The 22,413-nt window shown below is 37.4% G+C and overlaps 1 protein-coding gene across 1 annotated transcript; it reads left to right on the top strand.

The window, feature by feature from the left end:
• The first annotated feature begins 1,064 nt into the window (after positions 1–1,064).
• Positions 1,065–2,781, top strand: LOC131060258 (strigolactone esterase D14). The gene is made up of 2 exons (XM_057993434.1): positions 1,065–1,713; positions 2,046–2,781. Exons 1-2 carry the CDS (start codon positions 1,331–1,333, stop codon positions 2,536–2,538), a joined length of 876 nt encoding a protein of 291 aa, XP_057849417.1. The 5' UTR covers positions 1,065–1,330; the 3' UTR covers positions 2,539–2,781.
• Positions 2,782–22,413: the final 19,632 nt, after the last annotated feature.

Genomic DNA, 22,413 nt, shown 5'->3' with positions numbered 1-22,413 from the left:
TAGAGTGGTGGTTTATTAGAGTTATGTTATTTTGTTTCCACCTCTTTACTGATAGGGGGAAAATAGGTCTTCATGGTCAATTGGCTAATAGTTTTATACTTCTAGTAGGTGTTTCTAATGCTAGAGAAGTAGACACAACGCATAGTCAATTGATATGTGGGTAAATAGTTGGTCATCAAGTGAGAATGGACACAAGGGTTGTAAGTATAAGGAATCATCATAACAATGGTCATTTTCTCACACTACATGTGGTATAGATGACTAGAGACATGTCACTAATAGATAATGAATTTGAACATATTTGTGTCAGCTATAATTGGGAAAAGGCAATAGATTTTAGATTGCGAGATTGTGTGAGGCAATGACACAAAGCACTAGATGTACATGACTAATAGGTGTTGCTTACATAAGAATATGGTGCAAAGAATTAGGCATCAAGGGGATGCATATAGGTGTCAACACCGGTTGATTGGTACCAAGAGATAAGAGGAAAAGTTTATATAGTGACAAGATGATGCAGATCAATAGATACACTAGCTCATCTTTTGGTCCACTTTAGACTAGGAAGGGTTCTTAGATTTGTTGATCCAAAATGTTTATAATTAATAATACGTTATTATTTTATAATTAATATTTTATTGTTAGTTTTGAAAACTTTCCCATCGATAATGGGTTTTGGAGTTAGTTTAATATTTAAAAAGATAAGTTTATAAGCCAATACAAATTCATTCTAACATAATCTAATTAAAATCCCACATAATAATTTTTTTAATATATTAATTTGTGACGTTTGCCATGTGATGCTCTCCATTATTTTGTGTGTATTTGACCCTGAGCTAACAAAAATTCTGGGGTTGGTATTCTAGAAGATGAATACTGTTTAATTTTGTGTTGTGTAGATTGGGCGGTCAATGCGCATGGATCATGTCAATATTATTAGTTTCTTAATCACTATCAAAAACTGCATTTGTCCTGAAGACTACCAGGAATTTTATAGTTATCTCTTTAGTAAACTTGATGGGTATAGCTATTTACAATCTGAATTGGTCTTACTGACCAGGCGATTGCAACCACACATTGAAATCTAGTCATTACCATCACATGTGCGAGCAAAAAGATGTTTTTTGTACTTATCCTAATCAATTTAGGAGCTTTTGTGCACCCTGAACACAAGCCTATATGAACGCCTCATGATCTTCTATTGTCCACAGAGATTCATCTAAGTTCTCTTATAAAATATAGAGCCGGTATCAGGTTCATAGCTGAAAAATCTCTGCTGTCATACTGTCGGTACTTTCTAAAGCATTCAGCCCTTCAAATTCTCTTCAAGATGTCAATGAAGCAATCTGGATTGTTGAGTACTGCCTTAAATGTGAAAGTAATAGGCTCTGGGAACAGAGTTATAGTGCTTTCACATGGTTTTGGAGGAGACCAATCTGTTTGGCAGAGTATTTTGCCCTACTTGGCATCTAATTTTAAGGTTGTATTGTTTGACATGGTATTCTCTGGGAGTGTCAATCCCAATCATTTTGATTTTGATAGATATACATCACTTTCTTCTTATGCAACTGATCTTCTCACCATTCTTGAGGAGCTTGAAGTTGAGAAATGTTTTTATGTTGGCCACTCGGTTTCTGGCATGGTGGGCTGTATTGCCTCCATTCAAAGGCCCCAACTGTTTGAAAGACTAATCCTATTATGTGCTTCTCCAAGGTAAGATAGGTAGATATATGAAATAACTGAACTACTGTCGTATTATGATCTGAGCTTCTATTTTTGACTGTGTTTTCTTTCTTCTCGTCAGCGCATTCAATCATATTCAATGATCCATCATTATACTCGAGCTCTTCATCCTGATGATGAATCATAGAAGTATGATTTGAAACATCGATAAGAAAAAAAGAACGCACAATCAAAACCAAAAGCTCAAATCATATTAACATAAAATGTGAAAACCTAATGTCCTGTTACTGCCATATTGGGTTCATAAATAATTCTCTACTTGATATTCATCTGATTTGTTTTTGTTGGTTTTGTTTTTACAGGTATTTGAATGATGAATCCTACCAAGGAGGATTCGATCGTGAGGATGTTGATAGACTTTACATTGCTATAGAATCTGATTTTGCAACTTGGGTTTCAGGGTTTGCTCCTTTGGTAGTCGGTGCAGATGAGCCCTCAGTGGTTAAGGAATTCACCAGAACCATGATGAGTATGAAACCTGAAATTGCTCTTGCAATTGCCAAAACCATCTTTGAGAGTGATGTAAGAAACATTTTGAGTGATGTGAAAACCCCGTGTAGCATCATCCAGACTACAAAGGACATAGCTGTTCCACTGAGTGTCCCATACTATATGCAGTGCAATCTGGCGGGGGGAAACAATACAGTGAATATTCTTGACACAAATGGTCACTTACCACAGTTGACCTCTCCTGCTTTGCTTTTGCAGGCCTTCAAAAATATCCTTGGAAGCTGGGATGACTCCAGTTTTGGAGACTCTCAAGTGCTCCTGGAACCCACATCTGTAAGGATATGATCTTTTATTTTTTTATATTAGTACTTTCTACTGAAGTAGGTAGTTGTTAGATCTAGTAGCCAAATATGGATTTGGAATACATGGGAGTATTGATCAATATATTATAGTGTGAACATAATAGATTATCAGCATCTTATGTGGAATGCTGAGCTCTAAATATTGTATGAATTGATGGGTTGCTTGTATTTGCGTTTTATAAAAAATTGATCAAGATAAATATAAGCAGAGAATATATTACACAAAGTTGTGGAAAATGTTGTGTGCTCTCTTTAAGCTTTCTGGGTGTTTTTCATCCAATTTATTAAGTTTTAATTATACAATTTATGGCTCCTTCCCTGTCTTTTTATAAAGCATTGATCTTTTTATTTATTTTGATTCTTTTGGTTTTATATCATTCTGATCATGAATCACGGACTGTGATCTAATAACCAAATATAGATTTGGAATACATGGGAGTATTGATCATTGTATTACGGTGTGAACAGAATAGATTATCAGCATCTTATGTGAAATGTTGAGCTCTACCTATTGTATGAATTGATGATGGGTTGCTTGTATTTGTGTTTTATAGAATTTTATCAACAGAGAATATGTTGCACAAAGTTGTGGAGAATGTTGTGTGTTGCTTTTCTGTTTTCTGGGTGTTTCTCATCCAATTTATCAAGCTTATTATTCTATTTTTTAACTATATTTATGGCTGGCTTTTTTCCATGCTCAAAGTTAGTTTAGATTGATAACAGAAGGATTGTTTAGGCGATTTTTAGACACACTGGTTTCATAGTTTTTTCAAAGAACCTATTCTGAATATGAAAAAGAATTCGAAAACAGATTAATTTGGTATCTCTTAATTCCTTAGACTGCCAGATCTCATTAAAATTCCTCCATTCATTCTATATATTGTATAGTTTCTATGGCAGGATATTCCTTTTACAAGGAAACTTTTCTCATTTAATTAGTCCAGCTCAGAACAATTCAAGTACTTAGTCAGTCCGGGATCCCGTATAACTCTAAAGAGAGATACAAGGATAACCCACTTCTGAGAAAATGAGCGTAGATTTGTCTACAAATAAGCGTAGATCATGGAGATGGTGTACAACCAGACAATATTGACAACATGATGTGTGCTTGCTTCTAAATTTGGGCTTTCACTGTTTGCTAACAGTGTGTCTGCTATAATTCCAAAAGGATTGAATTGAAAAAGGTTGGTAGCACTAGCACTAAGTAATAAAGCTCCCTAACACGTCTCAATACAAATTTGCAGCTTGATGTGGAATGGTAAAGTGGGAGTTAAATTGACAGATTTCACCTGCAAATTAAGGTCAAAATAGATGGAATGAGGAAGTAAATTGTTTTGCCAATATTAGTATAGCAGAACCCTTGCATAGAAGGTCCCATGTCGTTTCTTAGGACCACTTTTTCTTACATTAAATATCATCCAGTAAACCCTTTTTCATTTAGTGCAGGTTTGATTTGTATGAGATAAAATCATGACAGAAGAATATAATCATACCATTTAGACTAGATAGTGATACTCAAAAAAATTATAAAAATGAATGAATTAATATTTCATTCTTATATAATTAATGATTTTAGAATAGAATTAAAAAGGTTATAATTGAAAATAATGAACTCTATTAACTTTTGAAATTAGGTAAATGTCTATCTATTCTAAATTCGATTTTTGATTTGTAAAAGGATTTGGTTTTTACTTAATGATAATGTTAAAGATGCTTTTGTAACACAATTAGGCTTTGAGATGCCACGGTGTGTATTAGAGGTATGGGATATCAATGTGCATGCTTTAGTAGAAGGTAGAAGTTGTCAATATGAGTATTTTGTTATCCGTGATCTTTTTGTTCACCCTAGAAATTTCCCATCTTATTCTAGGTGAATTCCTTGTTGTAGCATTATTCTGGTTGCAATAAAGCCCTTAGGTAAGTCTAGAAATCAATCTTGAGTAGTCAAGTCTAGAAATGCCCTAATTTAGACACTTCTACAAGACTACAATGAAGAATTATGACAAAAACATAGTTTTGGGAGTATAGTAGAATGTGCTAGAGTCCCTTCTATGCTCTGGATTCCATCTAGTGTGCTAGCATCCTCATGTGCTCTATTGTCCCTTGGTTGTTGAACATCAAACATTTCTTAACCTTTTAAAAAGAAACTTATTAAAAGGAAATTGTTCCCCTTAGTCTTCTCAATCTTCATGTCATCTCACTTTATTGAGATGTTCCATACCTAGACATTCTAAAATTTGTGTGTTATTGCATAAAAAGTTATTTAAAAGGGTAGTTACTAGGTACTTATGTTCTACAAAATTACTTGACAAAGCTATAAAAATAAAATATTCTTCTCATAAGGAGAAAATCTCTTTTGTAATGGAAAAGAGGAGAGCTATTGAGTGTTACCAATTTTGTAAAGAAATTACTTCCTTCTTGTGTGATAATTCAAAGATGTCATACAAGGTTAACCTTCCATTAAAGAGGTACATCTTGATAATTAATCTTTTAGATTATTTGGTTTATATGTGGTCATATTGTATGTTGGTTGGTGAAATATATCTGTTGTTCTCAAATTCTGATTCCCCTCTTATCCCTTGTAAGAAAAATAATAACTCTGTCTGCAAATGAAGAGATCAAGGAAAAAAGAACCTTAGAGCAACATATGACAAGGTTTCAAGAAACCTTCTACACTTTGAACTTATCCAAAGTTCAGGCGAGTGTACCTTTTGTGAACAATTTCACACTTTTAAAACGAGATCCACAATAAACCAGTGTCCAAAAACCAGTGGATCTTATCGCCTCAACATAAACTAAAATAATAAAGGAAGCTTATGCTCATTTTCAGTATTGATCCTCAAGAGATGTAAAAAGAGAACTACAACTGATACCAGTGCCTTATCCAGGCTACAGAGTCATCTAAATTAAGCAAGGATTTCACAATTAAACATCCCCATGCATCTCATCACTTTGGCTTCTATTAACCCCATACATGCCTGACATATATAAGAGTCCTTCCTTGTTAAACTAAACAGTGTTTATCAAATTCAAAGTTTCCAACAAAATAACCTACTGACGGAGATATTTCATGCATATTTAATTCCTCTCCTAAAGAGAAAAGCTAAGAAACATATCCATAAAGATTGCATTACAATCCATGTTCAATTGAATAACCCTAGATTACTCAAATTAAACCAGTAAATTATTGAAAGCACACCAGAAGATAACACAAATTTTAGGCTCGAAAGTTTATGATCTGTATATTGATATTCATTTTTGAAAAGTCTTACAAAACTCAAAATATTCTCTATAATAACTAGAAAAACCCAGATATATTTCTGCAGATTTTCTTTACAAAATTCTTGTGATAATTTCTTTACTAGTCCTGGTATCCATTTATAATAGTATGGATGCATACAAGCTTCGGACCTTTTCCAAAAAAAGTTTGTTACAACAATCTTCTTGTTTCAACAAGAAGTTACAAGTCCTTTTCATTTTCTAAAGGCCCCTTTCACACTTTGTCACTCCGCAGCTTCTTCTTGAACCTCTGCATCCGGCACTGCATACTTTCTTGTCCACTCTTCAAAATGATACCTACATTCAATTGATGTGAGTGTGTATACGGCAATCGGGCTCTTAACTGCGACATTAACACCACATGCTTCAGCCATCACCTCAGAATTGAATTCACAAATGAATTCAAAATTTTGGCTCCAATGGATCATAAAATGTCTGAGTGTTTCTATCACTTTGTTGTTTCGCCATTTCGCGAAGCCTAAAATCCGCACATCTTCATCTTGCGAAAACATGTCGACCGTCAGATCAAGCGGAACTTGCACGACCTTTACTTTGTTGACTGCTCTTCATTTGGCGATGGGCTCAAATCTCTTTTGCTATTTCATGAAAGCTAAACATCATGCACGTTCATCCAATGAAACCACGCGAGCCGTTCGATCAAAAAGAACTTGATCAGTCTTTATCCTATCTAGTGACTGGCGGTTTATCCCACTAACCGTGCACCAAGCATTTAAGGCTAGCGGTTTTCGCTGTTTCGCGGACAGTAATTACCTTGCATCTTCAGCCTGCGAAAGGGTGCCCACCGTCGAATCCTCCTTGAGATACCCACCTTTTAACACACCTAACCCGACAGAAGTGGGCCCTTTGACTCAGCACTATCCAACCTGGAAATCGACTGGTAAAGGAAACCGACGTGTCAATCACTTACTTGTCGAAAAACTTCCACGAGATCCACTTCAGGACTACCACGTGCATCTGACAAGTCACCTTTTCGTCAGCAGTCTGATCCATCTGTTCTGCCACGACACTGACCAAGTGGCTGCCATGTCACTTCGCTATTTCACGAAGGTTAACTCTCAGTCACCTTAGGATTGCAAAATAGCACCAACCGTCCGATCAAAAAGAACATGATCAACCTTTACCTTCAATCCTTACTACCTCGTGGACCAAGTTTCCTTTTCACCATTTCGCGAAGCCTAAAACCCGTGCACCTTTATCTTGCAAAATATCGTGAGCCATCTGATCAAAAGGAACCTGATTGATCTTTACCTTAGTTAAAACCTGGATGCCAGACCCACTTCCGCCTTTCGCCATTTCGTGAACGGTAACTCACGGGTGTCTTTGAACTGCAAATTCACGTGCACCATTAGATTAAAAAAGAACATGTGTGATGGTTAGGAAGCTCGATTAAAATTTAAGAACTTTAGGAAAGGCTTAGAGAAAATAAAGCACTGCTAGACCCACCTAGGGAGAAATAAGAAGGGGGGGACACTTTTCACGATAGACCGACCCTTTTTTCTTTAGTGATAAAAGTAACACGAAAATAGATTTAAGGGTTTTTCTCAAAAATTGAAAGGGTTAGAACTCAAACCTTAAACCCTTTGTGACCTGAGACAATCAGAGGCAACAAGGCCATACCAGACTCAATTTTTTTTAGATTTTTAGCCAATCATGGAACAAGAAAATCCTTTTTTTAAACAGTGATAATAGCGGCTCTGACTAGGGATGGTTGATCGCAAGATCAACACAAGAATTCAGAAACTCTCTGGAGAAACAGACCAAACACAAGCCCAAAAAACAACAACAAAGCAAACCTAAATATATACAAACAAGGACCTACTGTGCATGGACATTAAGAGAAGTAATGCTTCAGGAATTGTCCATGCACTGGAAATTCATGTACCTCACCATTCATATTCTACAAAAAATATGAATCCTTTCCATTAAGATCATAAACAACGTAGGGGCCTATCCATAATGACTCAAATTTTTTATGTTTCCCTTTGTCTTGCCCTCTTGCATTCCATTGAAGGACCATATCACCTATCTGAAACTTCCTCAATGTGGTCCTTTTATCAAACAAATATTTGGACTACAATTGAATCTTCAAATTCCTCTTGTGAGCCAAAGTTATAATCTCTTCTACCTCCACCATTTGAATCATTCTATCTTCCATAGGCTCAGATAACTCCATGTTTTCAGCTTGCAGGAACTTATACACTAGAAGAAGATTATTGACTGGCATCCTGGATTGTGTTCCATAAACTAATTCAAAAGGTGAAACTCCAATTGCTTTCTTGACAGTAACTTTGTCAGCCCATAAAGCTAATTTTAACTTTTGGTCCCAAGAACTTTTATTCTCATCAAGGATTTTCTTAATAATGTTCAAGAGGCTCTTGTTACTTGATTCAGCTTGCCCATTACCCTGAGGATGATATGGCGAAGAATATGACATAATTATCCCATGACTGGTGCAAAATTCAATGAACTCTTCTGATATGAAACTCATGGCGTTATCCATCACTAATTTCACAAGAACACCAAACCTGGTTATGACATTATCCATCAAGAAGTCAATAACAACCTTACTTGTGGCTCTTCTAGTGGGTATAGCTTCAATCCACTTGGTAAAATAATCAGTAGCTACTTTAATCCACCTATGGCCTCTTCCTAATTTCTCAACAATTTCTCCAATAAAATCAATGCCCCATTGGACAAAAGGTGCTTCCACTGTGACTGGGTTGAGGGGTAAAGCTCCCTCACACTTCAATTTTGATGAAAACTTCTGGCACGGGTCACACCTCCGGACATGCTCATGAGCATCTTTAAACAGAGTAGGCCAATAATACCCAGCCCGAACTATCTTACTAGCAGTTGTCTTGGCAGAATAATGACCTCCACACAGTCCATCATGCATTTCAGTTAACACTCTCTTAGCCTGGGATTTATCCAAACACATTAGCAATGCCCCATCTCTATTCTGCCAAAACAGGTCACCCTGAATGAGGACATATTTCTATGACTTCAACTTCAGAGTTCTTCTCTGGTTAGGGGTCATTCCTTCTGAAAATGTTGCATCTCTTAAAAAATGTACTACTTTTGAGTACCAGGGTTGTGTCTCAATACTGGTGACCAGGATGTTCTCAACTTCAACATTATTCACTTCAACATCAAGAAGTTTTGATTCAGCCATAAGCTTAGCAAGGCCCAAACCTCTCACCAATTTAGTGATCTTTATCTCCAAATCAAACTCTCGGATTCTGTTTATCCATCTGCATCTTTTACCTGTGACCTCAAACTGGGATAGAACATCTTTGACAGCCGCATGTAGGATATAAGCAATTACTCGTGCATTTACAAGATATGGCCTGAAAGCTTTAATATCCTTGACCAAAGCATATGCTTGCTTCTCCATAATTTCATACTTTAACTCTGTAGCCTGTAAAGATTTGCTATAAAAAGCTATAGGATGTTCATATCCTTCATTATCCTTTTGTAATAGGACTGCAGCCACTGTGTGATATGAAGCTAAAGAAAACAAAGAGAAAGGCTTACTGTAGTCAGGGGACTTCAACACTGGTGCCTCCTGAATAGCCTTTTTGATCTCAGCAAAAGCCTTTGAAGCTTCTTGATCCCAGTAGAATTTTGTATCCTTTTTAAGCAGTTTAACAATGGGCTTGACTATCTCTGCAAAATTTACAATAAATCTTCTAACAAAATTAACTTCGCCCAAGAAAGATTGGATACCTTTAACATTCTTTGGTTCAGGCACCTTGTTTATTGCCTCAGTTCTTTCAGGGTCTATTCTTACTCCTTCTTTAGAGACAATATGCCCTAGCAGCTTCCCTTCAGTAACAAGAAAATGACACTTTTTAGGATTTAAGGATACTCCAAATTCTAGAGCTTTACTGAAAACCTGCTCTAAGTGTCCACAGTGGTCATCCACCCTTTTGGAGAAGCATGTCAAATCATCTTGATATACTACCATGATAATATTGATGAATTCCTTTAAAGCTACATCCATTGCCCTCTGAAATGTAGCTCCAGCATTCTTCAAACCAAAAGGCATTCTGGCATACACGTATGTTCCCCAAGGGGTGGTGAAAGCAGTTTTGAATTGTTCAGATTCCTTTACTAACACCTGGTTATACCCCGAGAACCCATCCATCATAGACAATAGGTCACAACCAGTTACTCTTTGCAACATCGCCTCCATATTAGGAGAAGAGTAATTATCTTTCAAGGAAACAACATTTAGGTTCCTAAAGTCCACACAGAGTCTAATGTCCCCATTCTTCTTTCTTACCGGGACCAAATTTGAGACCCATGATGAATGTCTTATAGGCTTAATAATTCCCCCTTACCTTAACTTGGTCAGTTCTTGCTGCATTTTAGATTCTAATAGGGGGTTGATAGGTCTTTGTTTTTGTCTAAAAGGCTTAGCATCTGGAAGTAGGGGAACTTCATGCTGAAAAAGATGTTGTCTATACGCCTTCAGATCCTCATAAGACCAAGCAAAGACATGCTTATATTTCTTTAATAAATTAATAAGATTTATTCTGACATGAGGAGGCAAATTTTTTCCAATATATACCAACTTAGGGGATGATTTTGTCCCTAAGTCTACTTCCTTTAGTTCCTCTAACTTAGTGGTTGATTGTTGGTGCAGATGACTGTCACTGTAACTAAACATACCTTCCAGTTCTACCAACCCTTTAGGTATTTCATTAGTGTCTAACTGAACTAAGTCATTTCCAAACACAGTTTCTCTGTTTTCAACCACTTCCACCAAGGCATTGCAATCAATTTTTTGCCCATCATAGTCATCAATGAATTGTATAAACATGAGAATATTGTCATCATCAGCAAACACTTGCCAATTATATACATTGTCAGGAATGGCAGGCCTAGCTTTTACTTCAACTGTGGATATATCTGTTAGTGTTGCATCATCATTCTTTAATGCAACATTTGCTAAGAAGTCTGCCATGATATTTTTAGATCTTTCTATCCAATTTATAGAGAATGCACTAAAATGCTCAATGACATCCCATACTGCATGCTTGTATCTTTTCAATCTATCATTCTTAGATGCATACTTAGCCCTAACTTGAGAAACAACCAATTCTGAGTCTCCTAACACTTTTAACAATTGAATCCCATGCCTTTTTGCAACTTCAAGCCCCAATAGCAAGGCTTCATATTCAACAATATTATTTTTACATTGAAAGGCTAACAAGAAGGAATACTTGAAAGTTATACCTGATGGGGATACAAAGAGAACTCCTGCTCCAGATCCTTCTTTTGAACAAGCACCATCAAAATACATGTGCCACAAATCATGTTGTTGGGATTCCAATTCAGTCACAATAGAATCAGTATTCTTCAATTGAGGCAAGATTGGTTGTATTCTAAAATTGTTTAGATCCACATCAATCATACAATTCAGCATACTAGGGTCTAATTTCTCAATCACCCTAGGGGCGCGTGGTTCTCTATACAATTTAACATGGCTTCCATTAATAGGGATAGTAGCGTATGACAGATCTAACTGAACATTTCCACCCACTGCTACAGTCCACTGCCTAGACAACAACATGCCATAGTGAGGTTTAGTGTCAGTTACAATGACATCCATCTTGTATGTTGCTTCAGGGAAGGCTGCTATTTTTACTTCAACATCTTTCATTGTACCTATCACTAGCACTTCTCTGTTATCCATAGCATAACATTTCTCGTACACTGTACTCACTGACAATCCTAATTCTTTCATGACACCATAGGGCATTACATTTGCAACTGCACCAAAGTCTATCATACAGTTTTTAATTAACCGATTATTTACTAATAAAGTAACATAGAAAGGATCTACCTGTGAGGGTTCTTGTGTAATAGTTGTTCCAACATATACCTCTGGGGTTTGCAGCTCCTAATCCTTTTCATCCTTAGTTGAACCAAAAAGTGAAGATGTGTTACTGTCAGGTATCTTAGAAAACAAAGATAGAGCAGCCTCTCTATGTTCCTTTATTTTCAATAATTCTATCAATGGGACAGTAACCTTCATCTGAGTGAGAGCCTGAGTCATAGCAAATGTGGAATTATTAGTCAACTTAGTAGTAGCTTTAGCTTTCTCTATTTTAGGCTGACTTGCCTTCTTCATTGTGGCTGTTTCTTGTATATCATTAGCAGCTTTATCATCCGTACCCTTGGGCATTTCTTTAACTTGATTTTTCTTTTCTTGACCAACTTGAGGCAAGGTAGCACTACTTGCTGCTTTCTTCTGGGATACTTCCTTTATAAACATGGACCCAGGTTCACCTTGATCGCTATCCCTCTTAGTACTCCTCAAATTGTAATTGTGCTTGTCTTTGGCTATGGCAGCTTTAGTGAGATTTTTTACTTCTTCATCACTAGGCCTCCTAAGATGAACTTCTTCATCTTCAATTGTTACCACATTCAAAGTGGGATGCCAGTCAAGTGTTAGTTGTCCTTGGTAAGACCTTTTACTATTCAACACATCACACTCACTAAATTCACTTTGTAAAGACTCATCATCACTTTCTATGATAATTTCAAACATATTTATATAAGGCTCAGCCTCTTGTCTCATGGATTCTTCAAGGGCTTGAGCTACAACACATTGATGAGGAGAATGTGGCCCATCACAAGCCATACGCCAAGGAGTATTCTCTATGTTATGAACATTTTTTCCTTTTAAAGGATCAGGGGTATCTTGGCTCTGAGTATTTTTTGGCTTCTCATTTTGAGGCTTACCATCCTTCCAAGTAGTGTTGTAAGGCATATCATGCAACCTAGGAGGTATGTCTTGCCAGTTGTAATGAGGTTTGTCATTTTTGCTTACCTTGGCAGTAAGATCCTTCATGGCAGTTACTAACTTTTCTATTTTGTCTTCTTCTTTAGCAACTTTATTAGGTTGTTGTTTTGATTCTTGCCACAGCCTACCATCAGTTCTTCTCCCTAGTTTCCCAAATGCTTTTCTATTGCTCTCTACATTGATGGCAATTCTAAATGCATCTCTCAGGCTATGCGGATTTTTATCCCTTAGAATATAGGCCATTTTAGAATCAAAGGCATTGTAATAAGTATTCGGGCACATATTGTCATCTAACCTCATTACCTGATATAATCTATGCAATGCTTTCTGAAATCTGGCATTAAAATATGTGACAATTTCATTGTCAGACTTTCTGATATTGTTGAACTCATTGAGCATGAAGCTCACATTTGTCTTGTCACCATACTGTTCCTGAAAACAATTTTTAAAATCTTCCCAAGACCCAATGCTATTCACAGGAAGACCTCTATACCAGTCCCTTGCATTATCTACTAAGGACTGTACAAATAATTTCATGATGACATCTTCATTTACAATTTCATAATCATTTATCAGGTCACCAAAAGACTTCAAGTGCTCTTCTGCACTGATTGCATTATTCCCAGGAAATTTGTGAAGTCTATCTCTCAATTCAGTAGGAACATGGTTGGGGTACCCTGGGATTCCATAAAAAAAGAGCTGCCTATAAAGTTCTAGGTTAATAGTCTTCTCTGGAATGGTTTAACAACATGGTTATTACCCATGTTCATTCTGACATTGGGGCTTTGAGTCAGAGAGATCTAGTTAACTTGGTTAGTAACAGGGGCTTGATTGGGTGTGGTAGTGCTAATAGGCAAAGTTGGCTGAATTTTAACAGGATGGAGTGAAGCTTGCTGAGGAGCAGGTTTATTTTGATCTACTGAGAGAAATATGATAGGAGGTTCTTTTAGGTAGCTAATCTTTCTTTTAACTTCTTGGTTAGATGCTTCTAATTCAGCCTTTTCTAACTCCATTTGCAAATCTTCCTTCTATTTCCTCATCCTTTCCATCTCTCTTTCATGTGCTGATAGCATGTGAGAGATCTCCACTGTAGTCTTAGATCCAGACCTACCTTCCATGCATTTCTGCTTTCCTTTGTCAACATCATTTCTGACAGGTTGTGGGTCACTAAGAACTTCCCTACTTGGTTGCACTACTGACTTATATGCTGGTTTGGTCTTGGGAACTAAAATTTCCCTAATCACAGGACCTTCATCCTCACTCTTGGCCTTTTCTTGGGCAAGTAACTCAAGGTCAACAATTTGTCTCAGGAGCCTGTCTCTCTCCATCAATTTTGCCTTTACTTCTCTCTCTTTATCTGCTTCCTTTTGTGCTCTTGAGGAAATTAAATGACAGACTCTTCTATTTAGGTCCTCTATTTCTTGGGATACCTTATCTTCATCAGGGAAGATTTCCTCAAAGTCTGATATATTGACTTGGTCAATATCAATCAAACTGATGTTTCCATCAATTGTCCTAGGTACAGAATCTCTTACTATGTTTGAACTACTTCTGTCTTTCCCAGAAAAACTAGCATGGGATATCCCTTGATTTGAAAAATGGACATATTCTACATTCCCGAATAAACCAGAATGGAAACCTAAAACATCATGCTCAGATTTGCGGGAAGAAGAATTTGAATTTGCATAGACAGGTCTCTCAGATTTCTTACCCATATTGGTGCTTTTCTGCACCCAAGTAGCATTAGATGGCTCATGTACCACTGATCTTTTCTGACCTCTATGTGACTGTTCAGGTAGTCCTTCCTGCAATGTCTCATGAGGATGTTTCTTCATGAAAGACCTGGTGTTCTTTCCTCCCCGCATTATGCTTGTTTTCTTAAATAATTTCACTTATTTCAAAAGGAATGGTTATGATTGTCAGAGTCGCCACCCACAAAGACTGTGGGAAAAATGAAAACAAGCTTTGAACAAAATATTTGCCGATTTTAAAACCAAAATCACGAAGATTTTCAGAGAGAGAGAGGAACAACACAAATCAAAGGTCAGACATATTTTTTCAACACAGATATCCAAACAACATTATGAGCTACTTCAAGCGCCAATCTGCAACACAGATACACACTATGATTCGTCCCCAGCAGAGTCGCCACTTTTGTTGTTCTCAAATTTTGATTCCCCTCTTATCCCTTGTAAGAAAAATAATAGCTCTGTCTGCAAATAAAGAGATCAAGGAAAAAAGAACCTTAGAGCAACATATGACAAGGTTTCAAGAAACCTTCTACACTTTGAACTTATCCAAAGTTCAAGCGGGTATACCTTCTGTGAATAATTTCACACTTTTAAAACGAGATCCACAGTAAACCAGTGCCCAAAAACCAGTGGATCTTATCGCCTCAACATAAACTGAAATAATAAAGGAAAGCTTATGGTCATTTTCAGTATTGATCCTCAAGAGATGTAAAAAGAGAACTACAATTGATACCAGTGCCTTATCCAGGCTATAGAGTCATCTAAATTAAGCAAGGATTTCACAATTAAACATCCCCATGCATCTCATCACTTCGGCTTCTATTAACCCCATACATGCCTGACATATATAAGAGTCCTTCCTTGTTAAACTAAACAGTGTTTATCAAATTCAAAGTTTCCAACAAAATAACCTACCGATGGAGATATTTCATGCGTATTTAATTCCTCTCCTAAAGAGAAAAGCTAAGAAACATATCCATAAAGATTGCATTACAATCCATGTTCAATTGAATAACCCTAGATTACTCAAATGAAACCAGTAAATTATTGAAAGCACACACGAAGACAACAAAAATTTTAGGCTCAAAATTTTATGATCTGTATATTGATATTCATTTTTGAAAAGTCTTACAAAACTCAAAATATTCTTTGTAACAACTAGAAAAACCTAGATATATTTCTGTAGAGTTTCTTTACAAAATTCTTGTGATGATTTCTTTACTAGTCCTGGTATCCATTTATAATAGTATGGATGAATACAAGCTTCAGACCTTTTCCAAAAAAAGTTTGTTACAACAATCTTCTTGTTTCAACAAGAAGTTACAAGTCCTTTTCATTTTCTAACAGCCCCTTTCGCACTTTGTCACTCTGCAGCTTCTTCTTGAACCTCTGCATCTGGCACCGCATACTTTCTTGTCTACTCTTCGAAATGATACCTACATTCAATTGATGTGAGCGTGTATACGGCAATCGAGCTCTTAACTACGAAATTAACACCGCATGCTTCGGCCATCACCTCAGAATTGAATTCACAAATGAATTCAAAATTTTGGCTCCAACGGATCATAAAATGTCTGAGTGTTTCTATCAATTTGTTGTTTCGCCATTTCGCGAAGCCTAAAATCCGTGCATCTTCATCTTGCGAAAACACACCGAACATCAGATCAAGTGGAACTTGCACGACCTTTACTTTGTTGACTTCTCTTCATTTGGCGACGAGCTCAGATCTCTTTCGCTATTTCGCGAAAGCTAAACATCGTGCACGTTCATCCAACGAAACGGCGCGAGCCGTCCGATCAAAAAGAACTTGATCGGTCTTTATCCTATCCAGTGACTGGCAGTTTACCCCACTAACTGCGCACCAAGCGTTTAAGGCTAGCGGTTTTCGCTATTTCGCGAACAGTAATTACCTTGCATCTTCGGCCTGCGAAATGGCACCCACCATCGGATCCTCCTTGAGATACCCGCCTTTTAACGCACCTAACCCGGTGGAAGTGGGCCCGTTGACTCAGCACTATCCAACCTGGCAATCGACTGGTAAAGGAAACCAACGTGTCAATCACTTACTTGTTGAAAAACTTCCACAGGATCCACTTCAAGACTGCCACGTGCATCTGACAAGTCGCCTTTTCGTCAGCAGTCTGTTCCATCTGTTCTACCACGACACCGACCAAGTGGCTGCCATGTCACTTCGCTATTTTGCGAAGGATAACTCTCGGTCACCTTAGGGTTGCAAAATAGCGCCGACCGTCTGATCAAAAAGAACGCAATCGGCCTTTACCTTCAATCCTTACTACCTCGTGGATCAAGTTTCCTTTTCGCCATTTCGCAAAGCCTAAAACCCGTACACCTTTATCTTGTGAAATATCGTGAGCCGTCCGATCAAAAGGGACCTGATTGATCTTTACCTTAGTTAAAACCTGGATGTCGGACCCACTTCCGCCTTTCGCCATTTCGCGAACGATAACTCATGGGTGTCTTTGAATTGCGAATCCACGTGCACCGTTAGATTAAAAAAGAACCTGCGTGATGGTTAGGAAGCCTGATTAAAATTTAAGAACTTTAGGAAAGGCTTAGAGAAAATAAAGCGCTGCTAGACCCACCTAGGGAGAAATAAGAAGGGGGGGACACTTTTCACGATAGACCGACCCTTTTTTCTTTAGTGATAAAAGTAACGCGGAAATAGATTTAAGGGTTTTTCTCAAAAATTGAAAGGGTTAGAACTCAAACCTTAAACCCTCTTGTGACCTGAGACAATCAGAGGCAACAAGGCCATACCAGGCTCAATTTTTTTTAGACTTTTATCCAATCATGGAACAAGAAAATCCATTTTTTAAACAGTGATAACAATATCCATTCCATTTAGTTCTAAACATTATTGTAAGTGGAAGATTGGTATTCTACAATGGAAAAATAAAGGAGAATTATGTTTAGACCATTGCAAAAAAAGAAATTCTTTAGTTTGTATGTTATGGAATGATTCATTAATAGGTGATATTTGTATGTAATTTCATAATTCTATACATCTTTTCACTCAAGCAAAATTTTCAAAATTCTTAACTAAAGATAAAACTCCCATGATAACAAGAAAACTATAACTATGATTCAAAACTAGGTATCTTCAACCAATTTAATAGTATTATGTTTATTAAATTATCCATGATTCACTTTTTATCTTAATTGATGTGTCATGACTTTCCATACATTTTGAAGTTCTCTTGCATTCTCTACACCATATTACAACTTATAGGCCTCCATTACAGTCCAACAAAGCTCTATCTAGCTTGGAAATCGTTGCCATTTCTCATTCCAACAAGCTACATTGCTTCTGGTGTTGAAGGGAGGGTAACCCTTTCTGAGTTGTATACTTGGTTCGTTGTCTTCAATTTAGCATATCATTTATTGTATTGTTCTTGCTTGTATCCATTATCGTTTTATCACAATCTTGTCTCTAGATTTTCCATGGAGGTGGAAACACCAAAACCTGGGTTTGACCATGACAAACCTTTAAACACAACCACCCCTAGCATTTCATGTTAGATTCTTATGTGCAGGATTCGATGAGGAAAATCCTAATGTTTGTTGAAGCTTCATTTCGTGTACCTAGGTGAACATTCCTTTGCCTCCTCACTTTTCTTTTATTACTTTATTTCTATTTACTAGCTTTCTATTTCGTACATTTTATCAAATTTAGTTTGTAGAACATCATACTAGTTATTTAGTATTTTTTGGTATGGTTATTGGCACTATGTCCATACAAGATATTTGTGTGTCATGTTGTTATCCTTGACTTGTACATGTGCCATGGGAAGAGAACACATGGAGTTGACCTAAAGGTCTTGGTAATCATTATTTTCATCTTCTGTGAGCTCAATATTTTCATCTGCTCCGAGTATACTTTAGTTATACACACATTTCCCTTCTATTGATAAAACTCAAAGGTCATATTGCCTTGAAGGTTTCCTTGGAGTGTAGAGTTGGATTTCAAATCATCGTAGAATCTGACCACCCTTTGTAGGGGTTTGATTTATCTCCTTTACACATGTCAATGCCCTTCAAGAACTAAAATGGTTAGACATATGACATGATACTAATTGCACTTTTCTAGATACCTTGAAATCAATGACAGAATTGAAAAGAACCTTTGACATCAATGACAAACCTTACTCAACAATCTCCTCCTTTGTCATTGATGGCAATCCAACAAAATGCTTCCCTTAAGAATAACACTCATTTTAAACAAGTTCTACCAACCCAATATTTTGGTTTTCTCTCTCCCCCTTTGACATCAATGGCAAAGGACCACTTGATTCTTCCTCTGAGACTTTCTCTCTTCCTGTCTGAGATAATCCATGCACTAAACCAAACTGTTCTTCACTACAAGACCACCAAGCCTTCTTGTAGAAAGGAATTAGCTCTCCCCCTCAACTTTTACTTCCTTTAGAACATCAAATAGGAGAGCGATCTCTCTCTCATCTTCTGTCTGAAGAACTCAAAGGTTTATCATTTTCTTCCTTTTTATACCAAGGCCAAGTTTCATCCCTCGTTCCCAACAAAAATTCTCCTCAGCCTCAATGAGGTCATCACCTTCTGTGTGGTAACTATCCACAAAAAGCTCATCAAAAATTCCTTCTAAGGTCTCACATTCTTCCATACTTCCTTCAAGTTCATGAAATGTAGTATGAGGGATTATTGATGTTTCATGATTTTGCTCTTCTTTCTACCTTTTCCACACATTCTCAAACTTATTCCTATAATTAGTAGACATGTTTTTCCTTTTATCTAGTTTAGAATTCTTCACAAAATTACTTCTACATTGTCTTGCAGCATGTCCAAAATTATTGTGCTTGTAACACATGATATTGAAATCAATCAAAGGAGTAAACCATTTATGCTTGCAAAATTATTTTTCATTGTAATAAACCTTCTATAGACCAACATCTTATGCCCATAATGATTCCAATTAAAGTAATAACCTAAAAAGGAATGATTGAACTTGGTATTGTATGCTTGTCTTCTTGGATTTTGTCTTCTAGACCTTCTCTTCTATCTCTAAATGTGGATGAAACCCTTCATCTTCTTCCTTGTTGTCATCAGTCACCTTGGATTGAATAGATTGTGAACTTTTAAAACCATGCTCTGTTGGCATTGAATTGTCATTGATGTCAACATGCGTGTGTGCAGGGCTGAGTTGATGAATTTGCAAAGATACATACAGGACATTCACTGGATGAAGATGTAGTAGGCATGCAAAGTTGATTGATGTCAACAATTGAGTTCATGCAACAAATGATGAGGTGTCCCAGAATGAAGATGCAACAGAGAAGAAATTTGTCAGTTATGCAAAGGCATGCAGAGACATCAAATTGGATAGAGATGCATGATGATGAATGCCACATAGGAAGATCAAATTAGCTGATATGGTGTTGCATCAAAAAGGTAGAGTTGTGTAGGTTGTATACATATGCATGGAGGTTGCATGGAGTTAATGACCTTAAATTAGATAGAGAGGACAATGGAGTCTGATATTGCACTTGCAGGTGATTTAAGAACCAAATCCATAGAGCTATGACTGCATGGAGCAAACATGATTGACCAAGAGCATAGGTGTTGTTGCAGCATCATATAACACAATGTGTTATATGCACAAGGAGATACAGGAGGAATGCATGAAAATGGACAAGGAGGACATAGGCAATTGTGTTGGAAATGTATTGTGAAATCTGGTTTGACTCAAAAAAAAGTTAACTGCAGTTGTTAATAAAACGCTATGTTAGTCGCATGCAGTTACAAGGAGAGTCAATCACAGTTGTCAATAACACGCGACTGAGTTGTCAATAATACACAGGTTATCACTATCGCTATGACCAAAGGGTTATTGTGTACTATGACATGAAGTGTCAATAACACGATGGTTATGTGTTTGCAAGTGTTAATAACACGTTGGTTATGTGACTGAGGTTATCAATAACACAACTGGTTGGTCATACTTGTCTCGTGATAGAGGATGTCAATAACATGCAAGTTATATGATCCCCGCTATCTCGCAACAAGAAACACCTAAGGCAAAACCTAAGCGGGCTAGTTGCTAAAATGTGACGGAGATGTCAATAACACACAGGTTATGCTACTCGACTTATCCCGCGACATGTTATACAGGGTAAGATAACCTTACGACATAACACTTAAGTGAAGTACAATGAACCTCCTTATCCCACAACATGAGAAGTGAATGACAGAAACCTAGCAGAATAACAATTAACAAAGGCAAACAAGGCACTTCGTTATCCCGCACAGTGAATCTTGGAGAGAGATGTCTCTGCGGGGCAAGAAATCAAAGGGAGATTGCTTGAAGACCTTATCCCGCATGAGATAGATGATTATGTGGTGGTCCTACGGGATACAGAACAATGAAGACAAAAGAGAGAAACCTTATCCTGCATAAGTTAACAAGATGCCAAAATGTTGTGCGAGCTAACAAAAGCAAAGGCACACCACACACCGATAATGAAGGCTTATCCTACACGAGTAACTTGGACATGCAAATGGTCTTGCAGGGAAAGAAGATAGTGGCCCTCAAGATGCAAAGTTCCACGTGGTGGTCAGCCAAGTTTGACCAAATGACCTGGATGACGATTAAGAAGACTTTTGATGCCACAAATGCCTACCGATAGACTCTGAGGTCCATGTTGACAATTGACCAGGATTGACCAAGTGACTTGGACGCTGAATAAGATGTTTGCATGTCAATAGGTAAAATGATCTACATGGTGGTTGACCAAGTTTGACCCAACAACGTGGCATGTATGAAGTGAATCAGAGGACACCTGTCGAAAAGATGAATGGTTACTTTGCCAACAAAATTGAAGCTTGTGATTGACTTTGCGGCCATGTCTGTAAGATGATAGATTCAAAGGTCCACAAGGATGTTGATTAGGATTGATAGAGTGACTTGGACGAAGAATATGATGACATGTGTGCTCCAGGTGATCAAGCATATATGTTGGGATGCTGAGAATGGAAGTTGGTCCATCCAATCAATGCAAAGGCTGACAAAGTATGAAGAATGGATTAATGGTGGATCAGTAGTAGTTGGTTGATGGGCTCAAGATGATCAACATGTAGGATATCAAATCTTATGGATAGGCGATGAGATTGGATAGGTAGGTGAAGCAACTAATCTTGCAAGGTTGTATGGATAGGTAGTTGAGCAAACAAAGAATGAAATCTTGCAAATACACAAATGACCATGCAAAGAAAGGATAGCTATGAGGCAACTAAGTTGGCAGAGCTATGAGGACAAGTAGCAAGACATGCAGAGTAGAACATAGAGATGATGTAGTGTGTGGAACTGCCACGATAACGATCATGATCAAGTCCTTCCAATTGAATCTTGTAAATCGATGGCTCAGGTTCAAAGCTGATGAAGAATACGGATTGGCATGACTGGGAATTTGAGTGGCTTGCTAGAAAGAGGTAAACCGACTAAGTAAATGACCTGCAAGTAACATTGGAATTTGTATAGATTGTAGGCCAGTGAATGTGATCTAGTGTAGTTGGCTCACTGTGTGTGTGTGTGTGTGTGTGTGTGTGTGTGTGTGTGTGAGAGAGAGAGAGAGAGAGAGAGAGAGAGAGAGAGAGGTTGAAGAAATAGGAAGGAGAGAACAAAGAATGTGTGAATGTCTAAGTGTGTGTAGAAGAAAAGATGCTCAAGAGAGAACATAGAGTGGTGTGGTGTGGAGTGAAAACACGGTGCAGAACAAAGTGAAAATGCATAGAGAGCAGTAGTGACCAGAGGTCAAAAGTGCAGAGCTCGATCAAATAGAATAGAAAAAAAGAGAGAAAGCAGCAGAGACCAAGTGAGAGAGCTGCAGAAGTCAGAGTGTGTAGAGACAAGGAAGAAAGGTGGAAAGGCAGAAGAGAAGAAGTGATCTGAGTAGAAGACACAGAGCAAAGAGCAAAGATCAAGTGCAAAGACAGATAGAGAGAAAAG

The sequence above is a fragment of the Cryptomeria japonica genome, chromosome 1 (genome assembly GCF_030272615.1).
Source record: "Cryptomeria japonica chromosome 1, Sugi_1.0, whole genome shotgun sequence".
Classification (NCBI taxonomy): domain Eukaryota; kingdom Viridiplantae; phylum Streptophyta; class Pinopsida; order Cupressales; family Cupressaceae; genus Cryptomeria; species Cryptomeria japonica.
The sequence above is the reverse complement of the archived record's forward strand: the minus strand, read 5'-3'. Positions and strand labels throughout refer to the sequence as shown.